This window comes from Chamaea fasciata, unplaced genomic scaffold (genome assembly GCF_029207755.1).
Source record: "Chamaea fasciata isolate MVZ Bird 193981 ecotype frontalis unplaced genomic scaffold, bChaFas1.0.hap1 SCAF_1, whole genome shotgun sequence".
In the NCBI taxonomy this organism is placed as follows: Eukaryota; Metazoa; Chordata; class Aves; order Passeriformes; family Sylviidae; genus Chamaea; species Chamaea fasciata.
In genome coordinates this window covers 492,256-513,600 of record NW_027094086.1, presented here as the reverse complement: position 1 = coordinate 513,600, position 21,345 = coordinate 492,256, and the positions used below count along the sequence as shown (strand labels likewise).

The 21,345-nt window shown below is 55.1% G+C and overlaps 2 protein-coding genes and 2 pseudogenes across 4 annotated transcripts; 2 read left to right on the top strand and 2 right to left on the bottom strand.

The window, feature by feature from the left end:
• The first annotated feature begins 2,112 nt into the window (after nt 1-2,112).
• Nucleotides 2,113-17,397, top strand: LOC136300737 (erythroblast NAD(P)(+)--arginine ADP-ribosyltransferase-like). 3 transcript variants are annotated; one of them, XM_066203526.1, is made up of 3 exons: nt 2,113-2,127; nt 15,596-16,446; nt 16,668-17,397. In XM_066203526.1, the coding sequence occupies exons 2-3, from the start codon at nt 15,618-15,620 to the stop codon at nt 16,751-16,753; spliced, it is 915 nt and encodes a 304-aa protein (XP_066059623.1). In that variant the 5' UTR covers nt 2,113-2,127; nt 15,596-15,617; the 3' UTR covers nt 16,754-17,397. The 3 variants fall into 3 exon arrangements, with proteins under 3 accessions (XP_066059623.1, XP_066059468.1, XP_066059544.1); XM_066203371.1 differs by lacking the exon at nt 2,113-2,127 and adding an exon at nt 14,716-14,817; XM_066203447.1 differs by lacking the exon at nt 2,113-2,127 and adding an exon at nt 14,739-14,817 and having other exon boundaries at nt 15,574-16,446.
• On the top strand, nt 3,069-3,818 carry LOC136302951 (NAD(P)(+)--arginine ADP-ribosyltransferase 2-like). Its single transcript, XM_066206564.1, has one exon. The coding sequence runs from the start codon at nt 3,069-3,071 to the stop codon at nt 3,816-3,818; it is 750 nt and encodes a 249-aa protein (XP_066062661.1).
• LOC136302621 (erythroblast NAD(P)(+)--arginine ADP-ribosyltransferase-like) lies at nt 6,861-8,114 on the bottom strand (annotated as a pseudogene).
• Nucleotides 9,907-10,785, bottom strand: LOC136300621 (erythroblast NAD(P)(+)--arginine ADP-ribosyltransferase-like; annotated as a pseudogene).
• Nucleotides 17,398-21,345: the final 3,948 nt, after the last annotated feature.

The following is a 21,345-nucleotide window of genomic DNA, read 5'->3' as shown; positions in this document are numbered from 1 at the left end:
CCCCAGCCCAAACCCGGGGGTCAATCCCTGACCTCCCCAGTGGCCCCTCAGTGCCCCACTGTTGAGGGTTAGGTTTCCCACCCATCCCAACTCCCAATCCCAGTCCTGTGTTACCCTTCCAGTGTCCACCCAGTGCTCCCCAGGACCTCAATGCTGCTCCCAGACCTCTGCAGACCTATTGTCACTCCAGGCCCCTCAGGAACCTCACCCAGATTCTTAAAGCCAATCCCTCACCCCCAGCCCAGTGTCCCCCAGGACCCTCTCCCAGACACCAAATCCACTCCCTGTCCGGTGACCAATTTCGGAATCACCCAAAGACCCTCAACCCAAATCCAGGAGTCGCTCCCTGCCCCCACAATGTCTCCGTGGAGCCCCCATGGCCCACTCCACAATCCCAGTCCCATGAACCCCCACAAGTCTCCCCAGTGACCCCCCCAGCCCCTGATACCGAAATGGGCCACAGTGAACTCCCAGACACAACTGGAGGGATCACAAAGCTGGAATTCTTGATCAGCTCGGACTCACCACAGATCTCTCCTGGTCCTGCAGCTCAGGGGAGATTTTGCCATGGGGTATTTATCCATCATAATTATAAATATTCATTAAAGTGGGCTTCTTAGCTAATACAGATACATCACTTTCTCTGGAAATAATTTGCATGGCTCTGTCTCTTTTTGGATGTCCTTTTCTGGTACTGGAGGGTCATCCAGAGGGGTTTCTGGGTGTGGTTTTCACTGGGTGCCCCAATATCCCTGATGACCTTTCCAGGAACTTCTGCTTTGTGCAGGCGCTGCTCCTTCTGTGGTCCAGAACTTGCAAAAAACCCTCACTGCAGTTCCCTTTATCTGTTTCTCCATGTATTCCAGCCACGTTTAGCCTGTGTATCCACGCTTTTAAATCCTTTTCTTGCTTTTGCCAGACAGTCTTTAGGCCATATCCAGCAACTTTAGGGAATCTGAAACTTCCTATTCTCTCTCTTATTTCTCCCCCACCAGGACCCCAATCCCACCATCCCACATCCCCCCAGTGCCCCCCAGCCCCACTCCCCACTGCTCACTCAGTTGCTGTCACACCTCACACACCAAATAGGATCACTCATCAGATGACATCCCTGTAGGCACCGCGAGCCTGGCAATGATCTCCTTGGGGAGTGCCTGGGTGATTTCCCTGGCCTTGGGGGATTCCTCAGCCAGTGAATTTCACTGACGGATGGGAGACCGGGATAGAGTTGGGCAGATTGAAAACTGGCTGCTTATCTAAAAGCCCACAGTAATAAAAGTGAGCGGGTGAGTAGTAACTGCCAATAACCAGGTCAGGCCCATCCCAAATGATGCTGCTATTTGTAAAAGAGAAAAGCCCCAGCAAACCTCTGGGGAATCAATGGGATGGGGACTGCTCTGCGGCCTCAGATACTCGGTGTCCGTAGGACAGAATTGTCAGGTCTGGCATAGAACAATGCCCGGTGTGTTTGAAACAGAACCCTGTGAATTCAAACCCATCAGCTGCAGGGATCACTGAAAGAGGAAACACTGCCGGGGATTCCTGGCAAATGGATTTTCTGAGCCACCACGCCAACAAGGCTTCAGGTATCTCCTGGTGTTGGTGGATCCCTTTTTCTGGGGTCCAGAACTTCTCCTGCTGCACCAACAGGGCCAGGTTCCTGGGGGGTAAGAAATGAGAGAGAGAATAGAAAGTTTCGACTCCCCTGGAGGTGCTGAGTAGGGCTTAAAGACATATGAGCAAAAGCCGGAAAAGTATGTAAAAGTGTGGATACTCAGGCTAAACGTGGCTGGAATCCATGGAGAAAGAGATAAAGGGAACTGATGTGGGGTTTTTTTGCAAATTGACCACAGATGGAGCAGCGCCTGCACAAAGCAGAAGTTCCTGGAAAGGTCATCAGGGATATTGGGGCACACAGTGAAAACCACACCCAGAAACCCCTCTGGATGACCCTCCGGTACCAGAAAAGGACATCCAAAAAGAGACAGAGCCATGCAAATTATTTCCAGAGAAAGTGATGTATCTGTATTAGCTAAGAAGCCCACATCAATGAATATTTATAATTATGATAGATATATGACCCATGGCAAAATCTCCCCTGAGCTGCAGGACCAGGAGAGATCTGTGGTGAGTCTGAGCTGATCAAGAATTCCGGCTTTGTGATCCCTCCAGTTGTGTCTGGGAGTTCATTCTGGCCCATTTCGGTATCTGGGGCTGGGGGGTCACTGGGGACACTTGTGGGGGTTCATGGGACGGGGATTGTGGAGTGGGGCCATGGGGGCTCCAGGGGGATGTTGTGGGGGCACGGGGTGATCCCCGGAATTGGGTTGGGGCATTTGGGTGACACTGAAATGGGTCGTGGGAATGGGAGTGAAATTGGGATTGGGAGTGGATGCTGGGGGAGACTGTGGGGTTGAGGGATTTGCTTTAAGAATCTGGGTGAGGTTCCTGAGGGGCCCGGAGTGACAATAGGTCTGCAGAGGTGTGGGAGCAGGATTGAGGCCCTGGGGAGCACTGAGGGGACACCGGGAGTGTAAACACAGGACTGGGATTGGGAGTTGGGATGGGTGGGGCACTGAGGGGCCACTGGGAAGGTCAGGGATTGCCTCCTGGGTTTGGGCTGGGGAACGGCAGAGGGACTGGAATGACACTTGGAGGTGGAAGGGACACAGGACTGGGTTTATGGGGCTGGTGGGCACAGGGATGACACTGGGGAGGACACAGAAGTGGGGGCCGGGGGGGGCACTGTGGGAGTGGGATTGGGGTTATGGGGGGCACTGCTGTGGTGACAGTGAGTGACCCCTGAATTCAAATCAATGTCCTAGGGGTCTGACAGAGACTGAGGTTTTCCAGGAATGACCCCAGGATTTCGGATCAGCATCCCAGGATGTGTTCAGGCATGTTCAAGCCAGAGCTGCCCCCCTTCAATGGACTCACTCTAGTTCCCTTCCTAAGTCCCTCACAGAGGAACCCTTCCCATGTACCCCCATGTGCCCTCAGAATCCCCTCAGTGTGTCCCCTCTGTGTCCCCCAGTGTCCCACACTGCTCCTGGTGGCCTCTGTCTTCCATGGCCCCCCTGGATCACACCCTGGCACTGCTGGCAATGACCATGGCCACCATGGTCATTGAGGTGGTGCCCCTGGACATGGCCCTGGACTCCTTTGATGACCAGTACCGGGGGTGCGGCCCTGCCATGACTGCAGCGTTTCTGGCCCTCAACCGCTCCGAGTTCCAGAAGAATCCTCTCTTTGCCCGGGTCTGGGTGAAGACCAAGGCTGTGTGGCGCAAGAGGGGCTCCTGTGTGTTCCCTCTGTCATCCCCAGCCCAGGCCATTGCTGTCATGGCCTACTCAAGCAAGGACATTTACCAGCAGTTCAACGCGGCCGTGCGCAAGGCCGGGCGCTCCCCCCAGGAATACCGAAAGAACTTCCACTTCAAAACGTTTCATTTCCTGCTGACCAAGGCACTGGTGGCGCTGAGGCACGCTCAGAGTGCACAGTGTCGCCACATGTTCCGGGGCGTGTATGACGTCCGGTTCGAGGTGCAGCATAACCAGACGAACCGGTTCAATCAATTCACATCAACATCGCTGAGCAAAGAGATTGCCCAGAAATACGGGATGGACACGATATTCCAGGTGCATACATGTCACGGCGTGGACATCCAGGCTTTTTCCTTCTATCATAGCAACCGTGAGGTGCTGATCCCGCCATATGAAACCTTTGAGGTCACCCAAGTTGTCCGGCAGGGTCAGAGGGCATGGATCTGGCTCCGCTCCACCGGGACATTCAGCAAACACAACTGCGTGTTGCTGTGAGGTGATGCCGCAGCAGACAGCCTGGGGGCATGGGAACCCCTGTGGAATCCTTTGAACCCCTCAGGGGAATCCCCAGGGCCTTGCTCTGGAAGGATATACCATAGAGTCTGCTCCTAGGCTGAAAGAAAAGACTTTCCCCATGGTGCCTTGCAACACCATGTGATTTACCCCAGATTTGCTCTCCCCTTATGCCCCTAGTTCTTATGGTTTCTCCTTTCCCTCTTTTCCCATTGGTTGTGGTATCCCTGGTGGCCTTCCCTGTGTTCTCTACAGAGCACATCCTTTGCCCTGCGCTTTGTACCGCCCCTGTGCCCTCAGACCTTTGTTTTTTCTGACCCCATACTTAAGCTTGTGCCCAACAGAGGGTCAGGTCTTTTGCCCCTGATTCCGTTCTGCATGGTGAAGGTAATAAACCCATGCTGGGATTCATCATCCAAAAGGCCCTTCTTGCCTCTCTTGGCTGAGCTCGCCGTGGTATGTGCGGTGTGTGGACTTGGCTGCTTTGCCTGAGCGCCTATCTAAGAGGCTCCTCCAAAAGAGAGGCTTCTTGGGAATAGCAGCAGCAATCCCCATCTAAATCTCACATTGCTGCAGACACCCACTGTGGCCGTGGGGACACCCATGGTAAGGCACAGGTGACACAATGACACTCAATGGGGATGGGGGACAGGGCCAGGGCCACTCGCTTTGGGTGGGAGGACAAGGACAACCAGTGCTGGGGACAGCGACAGAGATACCCAGTGATGAGGACACCCACTGGGGGTGAGGGGACAGCGCAAGCCAGTGCTGGGGACACCCACTATGGGGACAGGGACAAGTGAATCATTAAAACTGATAGGATCACGGACAAAGACTCACTAACTAATAAAAGTTAGAAAGTGGTATGTTTATTAGGATGACGGCAGCCTGCATGGAAGTCACTTCCTAAAGTCGTGGCAGCCCCGTACGAGGTTCTTTGACCTCTATTTATTTCCCAGACTCTTACACACTATACATGTGCATAACCCCAGCACCTCCCATTTCCCTCTCTGTATTAAAGTGAGGCTATTAATCCTTCATGCGTGTGCAATTCCTCCCTTGAATTGGGTCGGTGGTTTCGAATTGGGCCAGTGGTCTCAGGGGAGGAAGTCAGGAATGTCTTCATCACAACGACCTGTCTACCCTCTCATTGCTGGCAGGGCCTTTGTGACCCTCTGGCACACTCCAATATCCCCTGCTTCCTGATTAATCCATATGAAGTCCAGCTGCTGGTCACGGTTCCGTTGGTTTCAATCTGTTCATATAACGGTTCATCAATTCCATTTCCTTCTATCAACAAAACTAGAACAAGCTCATAATGGCAAGCAATACATCAATTAGCTCTAGCCTGAACATCTGATAATCACTAACCTATCTTTTGTTTATCTAACTTGAATCCTGATCAATATAAATTGCTTCTAACCCTTGGCTAAAATTCTTACTCTTTAAAATCATGATTCAGAACTGGTTGGCCAGAGAAGCTGTGACTGAGCAGTCCATGGCTGCGTCCAAGGCCAGGCTGGGGGTCCTGGAGCAGCCTGGGCCAGGGGAAGATGTCCCTGCCCATGGCAGGGCTGGCACCGGACGGGCTTTAAGGTGGCTCCATCCCAAACCATTGCAGAGCCCCGGGGCCGGCATGGGGCAGTGCAGCCACTCAACAGCGCCATAAGCTCGTGCTGCCGCCTGGTGGTGGCACCCGGAACTGCATCTGGGGGCGGCACATGCTCAGTGCCGCTGTTTAACTATGCTCTCTGCTGCCCTCCGGTGGGTAATTCACGAACCACAACGCCACAGCGAGTTTAGGACCTGTGCGGGCTAAAGAAGAAAATTCCACCGATTGGAAAGAAAAAAAAGAGTTTCCTGAGCTAAACATCACGTTTTTACATAAATGAGTAGGTGGTGGTGTCTCAGTCCCCTTTTCTTTTTTTTTTCCGTTCTTTTTTTTTCTGATTGTTTTACTTTTTTCCTCCCAGTGCTTCTTCTCTTGTGTTAAATCAGGAACTTTGTGGAACTGGCCTCAAATTGATTGTTCATCCTTTTCTAATTGCTCTGAGCAGCCTCCCCGCTCAACTCTCACAGTCACTTCTGGTGTTTCAGACCCTTCCCCACCTCCGTCCCTTCCCAGGAGGTGCTCCAGCCCCTCCAGGTCCTTCATGAGGACTTCCCTGCAGTAAAAAGGGAGTGCAGAAGAAAACTGGGAAGAATGTTTCTCCATTGCTTCTCGGAAGATCGAGGTTTGAAAAACAAAGCTTTAAGTGGCCTCTAACAAAAACCACAGGAAGTGCTTTATTTTAGGAAATGAGGCACCCTGCAGAAAAGGCATTAAAAGAGCTTTAGCAGATACATCAGGCGAGCCAGAAGCAAATTTTGGTAAACTTCTGATAGGCCAGGCCAACAAGGATGAAATTGCTGATGAAAGTTTTATACAGCAGGCAAGCAAGCATCAATTTTTTCCCACTCCAGGCGAGCAAGCAGCAATTTTTTTGGGTACATCAGGTGAGGCAGCCAAGGAGCTTTAAGAGGTGGCCATGACATTGACAGCCAAAACTCCTTTGTTGGGAAGTGCCCAACTGGCCCCAGGTGCTGCCCAGTCTCTGCTGTCCGCACTGTCCTGGGCTGTCCTGGCAGCTCCAGCTCTGCCCTGGCTGGTCCTGCTGGCTTTGTGCCGCTCCCTCCTGGGCAGTTCTCAGATGGCCTTCCCAAGGATGGACCACTTGCTACATGGTGGCCACCGTGGCCATGGTGGCCTCAGTAGTTACAGTGACCACAGTTGCCTCATGGGTCACAGTGGCCACACTGGTCATGGTGACCATGGTGATTCCAATGCCCAGAGTGGTCATAGGGGCCAAAGTGGCCACAGTGGCAGCAATGGCCACAGTGGTCACAGTGGCCAAAGTGACCATAGTGGCCATAGAGGCCTCGGTAGTCTTGGTGGCCTCATTTCTCTGCAGGTTCTGGTGGCATTTGTGGTCATGGTGGCCACAGTGGCCTCTGAGACCACAGTGACCTCGGTGGCCTCGGGGCTCAGAGGGTTCTGGTGATCAGTGCCATGGCCACGGTGGCCAGGAGAAGCCCCCCAGTGTGGGGGGAGCTCCTGGGAAGGCTCCCACCTGGGGACACAAAGAGAGGGGTCAGGGGGACTGTGGGGGGAGGGGTTCAGGGGGCATCAGGAGGGCCATGGGGTGTGGGACAGGGGTGAGGGGTGGGCCCTGAGGGTGTGGAGCTCAGAGGAGGCCATAATGAGGTCCCTGTCTCCTGTGCCCAGCCATGGGTGGCCTTGTCCCCCCAAACCCCAGTGGGTTCCCCCAGCACTGGATGCTCCTGTCCCCCTCACCTGGCACTGGGTGTCCCCATCCCCTGCGCCCACCAATGGCTGTCCCTGTCCTTGTCCCCAGCACTGGGTGTCCTGTCTCCCAACCACAGTGGGTGTCCCTGTCCCCTCTGGGCCATGGGTGCCCCCAGCACCATATGCCCTTGCTCCCAACCCTCCCTAAGTGCCCCGGTACCAGCACGTTGTCCCCATGATGTTACCTTTCAGCCACTCGCATTCATAGTTGCTGGAGTTCCCAGTAGAGTGAAGCTCAATGTGTATCATGTTCCCTTCCTCACTGACACCAGTGATCTTGAAGTCTCGAAGGGCGGGATCAGCACCTCCTCCTCCTCCGGATACGTGGAGAATTTCTGGATGTCCACACCGTGGCACGTGTACACCTTGAACATCATGTGCTTCCCAAAACCCTCGGCCGCTGTTTGGCACAACAATGTTGACGCGAATTGACCGAAGCAGACTTTGTCGTCTTTGTTCACCTTGTACTGGTAATTGTTCACTCCCCGGAACACTTCCTGACACTCGTCCGGGCGTCTCAGCTTCTGGAGGGCGTGCGTCAGCAGGAAATGCAGAGATTTGAAGTGAAATTCATTTCGGTATTTCTGGCTGGAGCGCCCAGCCTCTCGCATGGCCATGTTGAGCTGTTTGTACAACTTCATGTCCTTCATGGTGTAGGCCATGAGGGCGACGGCCTGGTCTGGGGTAAGAAGAGATGAATCGGATCCCCACTTCTGCCACTCGTCCATGGCCTTTCTCCAATTCTCTTTAAACTGCTCATTCTTGAGGAAATCAGAGCGCTGGAGTTCTCGGAATTTCTTGGTCATGGTAACGCTACATGTCAGGTACTGGTCATCGGAGGAGTCCTGGGCCATGTCCAGGAGCAATACCTTGATGGCCACAGTGGCCACGGCCATTGCCAGCAGTGTCAGGGTATGAGCCAGGGGGGCCATGGAGGAGAGAGGCCACAGGGACCAGGGTGGGACACTGGGAGACACTGAGGGGACACAGGGAACACACTGTGTGACACAGGGAAGGCACTGGGGGACACTGAGGGGACACTGAGGGGTCCCAGGGGACACTGATGGGACACAGGGGACACTGAGGGACATGGGGGGACATTGGGAGGCTTCCGTGGAGAGGGACTGGGGAGGGAGGGTAGGGTCAGCCCATAGAGAGGGTGCAGTCACAGTCAGGAGACTCCTGGACATGTTCTGGGACCTGATCCTAAATTCTTCATGGGCTCCTGGAACCCCCCAGTGTCTCCCCAACCACCAGAACCCAAAAGAATCCCACTCCCACAGGCCTGTATCCCTCCTCACAGTGTCTTCTCAGCCCCCCTGCAAGACCCTGACTCAAATCCTGGGGTCACTTTCTGATCCCCCCACCTCAGAAACCCAAGTATCCCCCAGCACCCCAATCCCACTCCCAGAGCTCTGTGTCCCCCTCTCCCATTATTTCCCGGTGCCTCTATTACCCCAATCCCTCTCCCAGCCCCTTGTACCCCTCCCAGTGACCACGTGCCCCCCAGGACCCTGACCCAAGGCCTGGGGTTCCCCAGTGTCCTCCTTGTCCCCATCTCATACCCAAATCCCACACCCAGCCCCATGAGATCCCTGGTGGTCCCCCAGGACCCCAATCCCATCCCATGTGCCCCTCAGTGTCCCCCAGTACTCCACTAGGGTACTGCCCCCACTGCCACTCCCACCGCCCTGTGCCTCACATTGCTGCCCCCAGGCAATCCCAGGACCCCAGTCCCAGTCTGGTGACACTCCCAGTACCCTCCAGATCCCAATCCCACAGCCCCCTGTCCCCCTCCCAAGTGTCCCCAGAGTCCCCTCAGCCCCTGATACCGAAATGGGCCGGAACGAACTCCCTGACAGAACTGGAGGGATCGCAAAGCCGGAATTCTTGATCAGCTCAGACTCACCACGGATCTCTCCTGGTCCTGCAGCTCAGAGGGACTTTGCCTCACAGAATTTATCCGCCAGAATCATAAATACTCATTAAGATTGGCCTCCTAGCTAATACAGAAACAACATTTTCCTGTAAATAATTTGCATGGCTCCACCTCTCTTCAGAAATCCCCTTGTTGTCCTGGAGACTTCCTAAAAAGGGATCTGAGCGGTCATCATCACCGAGTGCCCCAATATCTCAGATGACCTCCCCTCAAACTTCCACTTTTGGCAGGCGCTGCTCCGTTACAGAACTTGTCCAAAATCCCACTGGAGTTCCCTTTGTCTTTCTTCACTGGCTCCAGCCACGTTTATCTTCCGGTGTAAATACTTTAACATTCTTGATCATTCTTTATATAAGTCTTTATCTCCACCCAGCACCTCCAGCATGTTGGGTAAAGCTTCCACAGCTGCTCCAGCAGGTCCCCCCCCAGCCAGGCAATGGCACTGGTGCTAAACAGGGCTAAAACCAGCCCAAATCACCAGCCCCAAATGATTCCTCTCCTATTCCTGCTTGGAATGAAATGTGTGTGACGTTCCTCCCTCAGGGAGGAACTGTCCCTGTCCCTCTCCCTGCCCTGCCCTGCCCTGTCATGGGTGTCCCTGTCCCCTCTCAGATGTGGGGGTCCCAATCTCTGTGCTCTGTCATGTTTTCTTCTATACCCATGCCCTCAATGGGTGTTCCCATACATGGCGTCCACAGCACTGGGTGTCCCTCTTCCCTCATAAACAGTGGGTCCACCTGTCCCTGTCCCCCAGACCCAGTGAGTGTCATTGTGCCTGTGCCTCATCATAGGTGTCCCCGTGTGCACGGTGGGTGTCCCCTACCCCCCAGGCTGTCCCCTGTGGCCTCACCTTTCAGCCACTCGCAGTTGTATTTGCTGTAGGTCCCGGTGGAGCGGAGCTTGATCAGTGCTGTGTCGCCTTTCTGGGTGACTTCAGTGACCTCGAAGGTTTCGAAGGGCAGGACCAGCACCTCCTTCTCATAACCATATTTGGAGAATTTCTGGATGTCCACGCCATAGCACGTATCCACTTTGAACACTGTATGCGTCCCAAAGTCCTGGGTGACATGTTTGCAAAGCAATGTTGATGCAAATTGACCAAAGAGGATGGTCTGGCCATGCTGTGCCTTGAACTAGGACCCCTTCACCCCCCGGAACACACAGCTACACTGCCCTTTCTGAGCATCCCGCAGCGTGGCCATGGCCTGGGTCAGCAGGAAATGCAGCGTTTTGAAGTGGAAGTTGTCCCGGTATTCCTGGGGGGAGCGCCCAGCCACGCGTACGGCATCGTTGAACTCCCAGTACAGGTCATTCATGGTGTAGGCCATGATGGAGATGGCCTGGGCTGGGGACGACAGAGGGGACAGAGGGGACCCCTTGCTCTGCCACGCAGCCACAGCCTTAGGCCAGAGCCAGGCAAAGTCAGGATTCTCCTGGAAGTCAGAGTGGTTGAGGTCCAGCAACGTCACGGTCATGGCAGGGCCGCAGCCCCAGTACTGGTCATTGAAAGAGTTCTTGGCCATGTCCAGGGGAAACACCTCGATGTCCGCAGTGGCCACGGTCGTTGCCAGCAGTGCCAGGGTGTGAGCCAGGGGGGCCATGGAGGACAGAGGCCACCAGGAGCAGTGTGGGACACTGGGGGACATTGAGGGAACACAGAGGAGACACTGGGGGACACTGAGGGAACACTGAGGCTGCTGAGGGAGGGTTCCTCAGTGAGGGACTGCGGAGGGGAGTGGGGTCAAGCCCAGGGGAAAGGGATGCACTCTTGGCCAGGAGATCCCTGCACATGCCTGGGGTCTCTGATCCTAATTCCTGGGGTCACTCCTGGATGCGCCAGTGTTCTCCAGTCCAACCAGGGACCCCAGACCACAGTCCTGTGTCATTCTCCTGGTGTTCTCCCAGCCCCCCCTAGGACCCCAATCCAAATCCTGGGGTCATTCCCTGCCCCTCGCCAGTGTCCCTCTAGCCACCCCCCCCAACCCCCCCCCAAGACCCCAATGCTACGCCCAGTCTGGTGTCACCTTTGGGCTTGTTGGAAATTATACACCCCAGGACCTCAGTCCAAATCTGGGGATCACCCCCTGCAGTGTCCCCCAGCCCTCCCATGGCCCCAAGTCAGACTCCCCAGCCCCCCTGCTGTCCCCCAGAGCCTCGTGAACCCCAGTCCCATGTCCCCAGTGCCCCCCAGGTTCACCCAGGACTCCAATCCCATGTCACATTGTACCCCAGTGTCCCCCCCATTGTCCCCCATATCCCCAGTCCCGATGCCGTTGTCCTCCGTCCCCCCCGCCTCCAAATGTCCCCAGTGTCCCCCCAGCCCCTGATACCGAAATGGGCCGGAATGAACTCCCTGACACAATTGGAGGGATCACAAAGCCGGAATTCTTTTTCAGCTGGGACTCACAGCGGACCTCTCCAGGTCCTGCAGGTCAGGGAGACTTTGCCACACAAAATTTATCCACTGTATTCATAAATATTCATTAAAATGAGCTTCCTAGCTAATACAGAAACAACGCTTCTCCTGGAAATAATTTGCATGGGTCTGCCTCTCTCAGGAAATCCTCCAACTGCCCTGAATAGTTCCTAAAAATGGATCTGAGGTGTCATTTTTCACTGGGTGCCCCAATAGCTTGGATGACCTCAACTCAAACATTCACTTTCGGCAGGCGCTGCTTCTGTCTGTGGTCCCATACTTGTCCAAAACCAACTGGAGCTCTCTTTAACTCTTTCTCCACAGGTTCGAGCTGCTTTTATTATCCTGTGGAAATACTTTTATATCCTTTTATCATTCTTGAAGTCAGGCTTTCAGCTCCTTCAGGGTGTGGAGAAAAGCCACTCTGAAAAGTCAAGTGTCCACAAAGCAGCCTTGAAACTTTATTTGAATGAAGGGACAGAGTTTCCACAGCCAGACCCCCGTGGGGTTTCTCTCTCGAGGTTTCAGAGGACGCAACCTCCTTTTATCCCAAACTCTCGGCCGCACATTGTCCTCTTCCTTTCCCCATTGGCCGAGGCACAGGGAAGGTGCAGTGTATTTTTATTTTTATATGATGCTGTGGCGAGGCTGCCTGGGACAGCAGCTAGACACGATTACAAGAATAAAAATGGGCATTTATTCAAAGCCTTCAATAGACACACCTGGGGCAGGCAGAAGCCTTCAAGAGGCTGCACCCAAGGTGGACAATGGTCATGAGTTTTTCACACAGTTATGGGCTTGTTCTGTTTACATATCAGGGGTTAATCCTCCAATAAAATAATATTCCCCCGGTTTTCTAACGCCCCAAGTCACTTTTATTTATGTTTTCCGGGACCTGGGACAGTGAGGTGTCCTTGAGTTTCAGCATAGATAGGAATGTCTGGATAAAATGGGAGAAGAGCAGCTGACAGGCTACCACAGCCACCAAGGCCATTGTGGAAAACAATTCTATTAAACGATTCTATCAAACCATCTATTGATGTCACTCCCCAAACCAACACTCGTGGGAACATCTCTTTCTCTCAACCTCACGCAGGATCCTTGGGGAGCCTCCTCTTCCCAAGGGAGGAACCTCACACATATTTCATTCCAAGCAGGAATATGGGAGAGGAATCATTTGGGGTTGGTGGTTTGGGCTGGTTTTAGCCCAATTCAGCACCAGTGCCATCCCCTGACTGGGGGAGGTGCTGGAGTAGCTCTGGAAAAGGACCTGGGGATGCTGGTGGGTGACCAGTGGAGCTGGCCGTGTGGCCTGGGGCCAGGAGGGATCCAGGGGGCATTTGGAGGAGCTGGGCCAGGAGGTCAGGGAGTGATGGTGCCTCTCTGCCCTGCCCAGTGAGGCACATCAGGAGTGCTGTGTCCAGCTCTGTCCAGTGCCATGTCCAGCTCTGCGCTCCTCAGGACAGGAGGGACATGGAGATCCTGCAGCAGATCCAGCAGAACCTCTGAGGATAATGAAAGGATTGGAGCATCGCTCTCACCAGGCAAGGCTGCAGGAGCTGGAGCTGTTCAGCCTCAGGAGCAGACAAAGCTGACAGGGAACCTCATCCCTGTGTACAACTTGCATTAGGATTGAGCTTTTATGTTTCCAGATCCCGTACTGCTTTAGTGTGGAACTCTAAAACTCCACAGCCTGTCAGCTGCTGTTCTCCTGTTTTATTCAGACAAAATAATTCCTCTCTAGCGCTGAAACTCAAGTACATCTCATTGACCTAGGCCCTGAAAAGTATAAATAAAAGTGAATCGGGGCATTAGCAAACTGGGATAATATGACTTCATTACCTGAAACTGTAATTGGAGGATTAACACCTGATATGCAAACAGACCAAACCGATAACTGTGTGAAAAACTCGTGACCATTGTCCATTTTGGGTGTAGCATAACAGAGGCTTCTGCCTGCTCCAGGTGTGTGTATTGAAGTCTTTCAATAAATCCCCACTTTCATTCTGGTAATCGTGTCTGGCTTCTGTCCCAGGCAGCCACTCCAAGGCATCAGTATGTAAGAAAGAGAGGTAGCACCTCATTTATAGTTCAGTGATATTGCCTTTTGCAAAGTTAATTAAATTCTAATCGCAATAAAAGTAATATAGCCTGACTAGAAATTTCTAGATGGAACTGATAGAACTATATACGGAGAATTTGTGCAAGAATTCACGAAAGTTAGCGTACATTAATCTTAAAATAGGATTGGTCTGGCAAGGACGTAGTAAAAATGTTTATGTACCTAATTGGCTAAAAAAGGAATTAAAATGTACTACTTGGAGAACACACACACACAGGACTCACAAAAGCACCGATGCTGCTGTTGTTGCTGCTGCTTCTACTGCTGCTGATAAGATGCTCATGGGACATAGGCTACTGAGGCCTGTGCTGCTTCTGTGGCTGCTGCTTTTGCTTGAGACTTAGAGACTTTCTGTTACAAGTCTTCTGCGTACTGCTATGGGCTCTAATGGCTTTGTCTTCATTGGACTGATTAAGTGAAGCGATAAAAACCACCAAGGGTTCAGGTATCTCCTGGTGTTGGTGGATCCCTTTTCTCGGGTCCAGAATTTCTCCTTCCTCACCAACAGGGCTGGGGAAGTCACCCAGGCACTCCCAAAGGAGATCATTGCCAGGTTCGGGGTGCCTACAGGGATGTCATCTGATAGGGGACCCCATTTGGTATGTGAGGTGTGACAGCAACTGAGTGAGGAGTGGGGAGTGGGGCTGGGGGGCACTGGGGGGACATGGGACAGTGGGATTGGGGTGCTGGGGGGTGAGAAATAGAAGAGAGAATAGAAAGTCCCAGTTCCCACAAAGGTGCTGGGTAGGGCTTAAAGACTGACTGGCAAAAAGCAAGAAAAGGATGTAAAAATGTGGGCACAGCAGAGCGAAGGTGGCTGGAACATGTGGAGAAAGAGATAAAGGGAACTCCAGGGAGGGGTTTTTGGCAAGTTCTGTAGCACAGGAGGAGCAGCGCCTGCACACAGTGAAAATCCAACGCATGACCATCTGAGATATTGGGGCACTCAGTGAAAACCACACCCTGAACCCCCATTTTAGTTGACTCCCCAGGACAAGAAAAATTATTTCCTGAAAGAGGTGGAGCCACAAAAATTATCTAAGGGGAAAACGCCGGTTCTGTATCAGCTAAGAAGTCCATTTTAATGAGTATAACTCTGGTGGATAAATTCCCTGTGGCAAAATCCCCCCTGAGCTGCAGTACCAGGAGAGATCTGTGGTGAGTCCGAGCTGATCAAGAATTCCAGCTCTGTGATCCCTCCAGTTGTGTCCGAGAGTTCACTCCGGCCCATTTCGGTATCAGGGGCTGGGGGGACATTGGGGACACTTGGAGGGGGGGGACAGAGGACTGTGGCATTGTGGTTGAGCTCCTTGGGGGGACTCTGGGGGTGTCACCGGACTGGGATTGGGGTCCAGGGGTGGTCTGGGGGCAGCGATGGGGGGCACAGGGCAGTGGGAGTGCCAGTGGGGTACTGGGGGACACTGGGGGGTCACTGGGAATCTCATGGGACTGGGAGTGGGGTTGGGGTATGGGAGGATAACAAGGGGGACACTGGGGGACCCCAGGCCTTGGGTCAGGGTCCTGGGGGGCACGGAGTCACTGGGAGGGGTACAAAGGACTGGGAGAGGAAATGGGGTAATAGAGGCACTGGGAAACACTGGGAGTGAGGGGTCACAGAACTCTGGGTGTGGGATTGGGGATCTGGGGGCCTGAGGGGACATTGGGGGTCTCCAGGAGTGACCCCAGAATTTGGGACCATGTCCCAGGACATGTCCAGGGGTCTCCTGGCTGGGGCTGCCCCCACTCCCCAGACTGACCCCACTCTCCCTCCCCAGCCCCTCACCAAGGAAGCCTCCCCATGCCCCCCCATGTCCCTCAGTGACCCCTGTGTCCCATCTGTGTCCCCTGGGGCCCCTCAGTGTTCCCTCAGCGTCCCCTAGTGTCTTCCTTGTGTCACACAGTGTGTTCCCTCAGTGTCCCCCACTGTCCCACCCAGGTCCCAGTGGCCTCTCTTCTCCATGGCCCCCCTGGCTCACACCCTGGCACTGCTGGCAATGGCCGTGGCCACTGCAGCCATCGAGGTGGTGCCCCTGGACATGGCCAAGAACTCCTTCGATGACCAGTACCTGAAATGTAGCGTTACCATGACCAAGAAATTCCGAGAACTCCAGCGCTCTGATTTCCGCGAGAATGAGCAGTTTAAAGACGACTGGACAAAGGCCACGGACAAGTGGAAGGAGTGGGAGAAGGATCCATCCCCTCTTACCGAAGACCAGGCCATCGCCCTCATGGCCTACACCATGCAGGAAATCCAGTTGTACAACCAGTTCAACAAGGCTGTGCGCGAGGCTGGAAGAACCGCAGCAGAATACCAGAATGAATTCCACTTCAAATCGCTGCATTTCCTGCTGACCCGCGCCCTCCAGAAGCTGAGACGCCCAAAAGATTGTAAGAATGTGATCCGGGGGGTGAAGAATTATCATTTTGATGTGAACAAAGGTGACAAAGTCCGCTTTGGCCAATTCACGTCAACGTCGCTGAGCGAAAAGGAGGCCCAGAAATTTGGAGAGGACACGATGTTCAAGGTGTACACGTGTCACGGTGTGGAGATCCAGGAATTCTCCGTGAAACCATGGCAGAAGGAGGTGCTGGTACCGCCCTTCGAGACCTTCAAGGTCACTAGTGTCAGTAAGGAAGGCAACACGATGCACATTGAGCTTCACTCCACCGGGAACTCCAGCAACTATGAATGCGCGTGGCTGAAAGGTGACATCATGGGGACAAACATCTGGTTCAGAAAACCCATCACAAGGAAAACATGGGAGGATCAGGGACGCCCAGTGTCAGGTAAGGGGGACATGGACATCCAGTGCTGGGGACACCCACTGGGGTTGGGGGACAAGGCCACCCATGGCTGGGCACAGGGGACAGGGACCTCGTTATGGCCCCCTCTGAGCCCCACACCCCGAGGGCCCACCCCCACGCCAGTCCCTCCCGCCATGGTCCTCCTGATTCTCCCCCTGATCCCCTCCACCCATGGTCCCTCTGACCCCTTTTTATGTCCCTAGGTGGGAGCCTCCCCAGGAACTCCCCCAACCTCGGGGGGCTTCTCCTGGCCACCGTGGCCATGGCAGTGGTCACCGGAATCCTCTGAGCCACGAGGCCACCAAGGTCATAGTTGTCTCAGAGGCCACTGTGGCCACCATGACCACAAATGCCACCAGGACCTACAAAGAAATGAGGCCACCAAGACTACTGAGGCCTCTGTGGCCACTATGGTCACTTTGGCCACTGTGACCCCTCTGCGCATTGGAATCACCATGATCACCATGACCACTGTGGCCACTGTGACTCATGAGGCCACTCTGGCCACTGTGGCTCCTGCGGTCACTGTAACTACTGAGGCCACCATGGCCACCGTGGTTACAGCAGGACCAGGGAGGGCAGGGCTGGAGCTGCCAGGACAGCACGGACAGCAGAGACTGGGCAGTGCCTGGGGCCGGTTAGGCACTTCCCGACAGAGGGGTTTGCGAGTGCCCATGTCGCGGCCCCCTCCTAAAGCTGCTTCGCCCAGTGTATCCAAAAAAATTGCTGCTTGCTCGCCTGTAGTGGGAAAAAATTGCTGCTTGCTTGCCTGCTGTGTAAAACTTTCATCATCAATTTGATCCGTGCTGGCCTGGCATATCAAAAGTTTATCAAAATTTGCTTCTTGCTCACCTGATGTCTCTGCTACAGATCTTTTAATGCATTTCCTGAAGTGTGCCTCATTTCCTAAAATAAAGCAGTTCCTGGTGTTTTCATTAGTGGCAACTTAAAGGTTTACTTTTCAAACTTCGATCTGCAGAGAAGCGATGGAGAAATGTTCCTCCTTTTCCCCTCTGCACTCCCTTTTCACTGCAGCCTCTCAGCAATGACCTGGAGGGGCTGGAGCATGTCCAGGTAAGAGAAGGAGCTGGGGAAGGGTCTGGAGCACCAGGAGTGGCTGAGGGAGCTGCGGAGAGGCTGCTCAGGGCAATTAGAAAAGAATGAACAATCAGGTAAGGGCCAGTTGCAAATTTCCTGATTTGAGCAAGGCAACAGAACAAGCATTGAGAGGAAAAGAAGAAAATCAAACAGAAAGAAAAAGAAAAAAAAAAAACGGCGAAAAGGGGACAGAGGCACCGCCATCCATTCATTTATGTAAAAACGTGGTGTTTCACCGGGAAACTCTTTTTTCTTTCAAATCGTGGGATTTTCCCTCTTCAGCCCGCACAGCTCCTGAACGCGCCGTGGCGTTGTGGTTTGGGAATTGCCCACCGGAGGGCAGCAGCGAGCGGGGTTAAACAGCGGCACTGCGCATGCGCAGCTCCCCCAGCTGCAGTTCCGGGTGCCACCAGCAGGCGGCAGCACGAGCCCCGCCCCATGCCGGCCCCGGGGCTCTGCAATGGTTCGGGATGGAGCCACCTTAAAGCCCGTCCGGTGCCAGCCCTGCCATGGGCAGGGACATCTTCCCCTGGCCCGGGCTGCTCCAGGACCCCCAGCCTGGCCTTGGACACGGGCAGGGAGCGGGCAGCCACAGCTCCTCTGGGCAACCCGTGCCAGGGCCTCACCACCCTCACAGGGAAGGATTCCTGTCAATATCCCATCTTGGATTCTTCTCGAGTGAGAAGCCATTCCTCTTGTGCTGTCCCTCCGTGCCCTTGTCCAAAGTCCCTCCCCAGCTCTCCTGGAGCTCCTTTGGCCGGTACAAGGGGCTTTGATGTCTCCGTGGATCGCTCTCCAGGCTCAACATCCCCAGCTGTCTCCACAGCAGAGGGGCTTCACCCCACAAAGCCTCTTCGTGAGCTCCTTTGGACCCGCTCCAGCAGCTCCACATCTTGTCTGTGCTGGAGCCCAGAGCTGGCAGAATGATCCCGGTGGGAATGTCTCATGGTGGGAAGGGCTCAGTGCCCGCCACACTCCCATCCCATAACAACACCCCACAGGGAGCACACGATGGGCTCCAGTGGCTCTGGCCTTGGCCTCTGGCAGCGTCACTGGCCCGGCAGCTGCTCCTGTCCCTGTCTGGGCCCCCAGTGCTTCCCCTGGCACCGCGGGCATGGGGACAGCCAGGACAGCCCCAGGGCTGAGGGACACAGGGACAGACGGACACTGGGACACAGGGACAGCCAGGACAGCCCCGGGGCTGAGGGACACATGGACAGACGGACACTGGGACACAGGGACAGCCAGGACAGCCCCGGGGCTGAGGGACACAGGGACAGCCAGGACAGCCCCAGGGCTGAGGGACACAGGGACAGCCCCGGGGCTGAGGGACACAGGGACACAGGGACACAGCCAGGACAGCCCCAGGGCTGAGGGACACAGGGACAGCCAGGACAGCCCCAGGGCTGAGGGACACAAGAACACAGGGACAGCCAGGACAGCCCCGGGGCTGAGGGACACAAGAACACAGGGACAGCCAGGACAGCCCCAGGGCTGAGGGACACAAGAACACAGGGACAGCCAGGACAGCCCCGGGGCTGAGGGACACAGGGACACAGGGACAGCCAGGACAGCCAGGACAGCCCCAGGGCTGAGGGACACAGGGACACAGGGACAGCCAGGACAGCCAGGACAGCCCCAGGGCTGAGGGACACAGGGACAGAGGGACACAGGGACAGCAAGGACAGCCCTGGGGCTCAGGGACACATGGACAGACGGACACTGGGACACAGGGACAGCCAGGACAGCCCCAGGGCTGAGGGACACAGGGACACAGCCAGGACAGCCCCAGGGCTGAGGGACACAGGGACATCCCAGGGGATCCTGTGTGTGACACACACAGGGCCTCAGGGGTGGGACGGGGACAGCAGCAACAGGACAGGTGCTGGGGAGGGGTTTACTGAAATAAACAGACGAGGCCGCAGCGGGGTGGAATCCTGAGGAGGGCAGGAGAAAAGGAGAAGCTGCCAGGGCGGCTCTGTTTGAGTCAGCGGCTGCTCTGCAAATCGGGGACAGGGGACAGAGAGGGAGCTGGGGAGCTCTGGGGGAGGAACAGGGGACAGAGAGGAACAGGGCACAGAGAGGAACAGGGGAGAGAGAGGAACAGGGGACAGCCCTGGGAGAGGAACAGGGGACAGAGAGGAACAGGGGACAGCCCTGGGAGAGGAACAGGGGACAGAGAGGAACAGGGGACAGCCCTGGGAGAGGAACAGGGGACAGAGAGGAACAGGGGACAGCCCTGGGAGAGGAACAGGGGACAGAGAGGAACAGAGGACAGAGAAGAACCCGAGGAGCCCTGGGGGAAGAAAGGCTGGAGGTGGAGCCCTGCAAACAGAGCAGTGGGATGTGGAGCCCCAGGAACAGACAGGTGGGAGATGGCGCTGGGGTGCCGCACTCCCCCACCCCGCTCCGGGATCTCAGAAATGCCCTCAGATCCCAACGGGCAGCACGTGCCTCCAGCTCCTCTCGAGCTTATCAAGAACTCTGTCTGCTCCCAGGAATTCCTGCTGGATAACGAGCTCCTCCTTAAACAAACAGCCTTGGGAACTCATTTTGCTTGCCTGAGGAACAGCCCAAGTGGAACATTTTCACTGTCGAACTTTCAAACTGCAGCTGGGCTGGAAAACGATGATGGCCGAAGCCCACTCTCCTGTGACCTTTGAACACCATCCTGAGAGCTTTGGAGCTCTCCTGTGACCTTTGAACACCATCCTGAGAGCTGTGGAGCTCTGCTGTGATCTGTGAACACCGTCCTGAGAGCTTTGGAGCTCTCCTGTGACCTTTGAACACCATCCTGAGAGCTGTGGAGCTCTGCTGCCCCTCAGGGGGCTGTGCCTGCCCTCCCCTGGGGGATTTCTCACCTTTGCTGTGCCTGGAGAACCGAGGATGGAGCCTGGGCTGCTCCCACACTCCCCGGGGCTCAGCTGGGGCAGAGCAGAGGCACCCACCCTCCCGAGTCCTCCCCTGAACTCCAGGGGGATTTCTCGCAGGAGTAAACCTGTCCCTGCACCTGGGCATGCTCTGGGCCCCACCTGTGCCCGCAGCACCTGCCCGCTGCAAAGTCTCCAGGTCTGTGTGAGGGAGCTGCAGCAAAGGCCCCGGGAATGTTCCTCTGGGATCCTCCAGCCCCTTAAATCTGGCGGCGAGTCAGTCTGGGGTGATTTTGGGTTTAGCCTGATTGATATCAGATCGTTTTCTCTGTGTCTTTAACCATTGGCAAAGCAGAGGGAGCTTTGCCGATGAACCTCGTTGTGGTTTTGCTTTTATTTCAAACCTGCTTCTGCTGATGCCTTTGCCACCTTAAAACCCTTAAAAGCTGCTCTTAAGTCTCTAACACAGCAGAACCCAGGGAGCAGCAAAGGCAGTGCAGGGAATGTCTCTCCAGGGAGAACATGGAAATATTGGCCAGAGCTGGCAGGATGCGTCAGGAGCTGCCAGCATGGACTGGGCATCGAGGAATCACAGAATCCTTTGGGTTGGATGGAGAAATCTCTGAGCCCACCCGGTCCAGCACTGCTCGTGGGCACTGCCAAGGCCAGCCCAGGCCACGTCCCCAAGTGCCACATACACACATTAAACCCCCCCCGGGGATGGGGCACTCCAGCCCTGCTGGAAGGAATTATCCCAGTATCCATCCTAAACCTCCCCTGAGGCCGTTTCCTCTTCCCCTTTCTGGGAGCAGGACCCAACCTCACCTGGCTGCCTCCTCTGCTCCTGGCTGGGGTCTTCCCTGAGCCTTCTTGTCCCCAGGCTGTCCCCTGATGCCACCTGAGCCCCAGCTGG

Coding starts and splice junctions, on each gene's coding strand:
- LOC136300737 (XM_066203371.1), top strand. CDS start 14,744: ATGAGTATAACTCTGGTGGATAAATTCCCTGTGGCAAAATCCCCCCTG. Junction 14,818..15,595: donor AGTACCAGGAGAGATCTGTG/GTGAGTCCGAGC, acceptor TGTCCCACCCAG/GTCCCAGTGGCCTCTCTTCT. Junction 16,447..16,667: donor TCAGGGACGCCCAGTGTCAG/GTAAGGGGGACA, acceptor TTATGTCCCTAG/GTGGGAGCCTCCCCAGGAAC.
- LOC136302951 (XM_066206564.1), top strand. CDS start 3,069: ATGGCCCCCCTGGATCACACCCTGGCACTGCTGGCAATGACCATGGCC.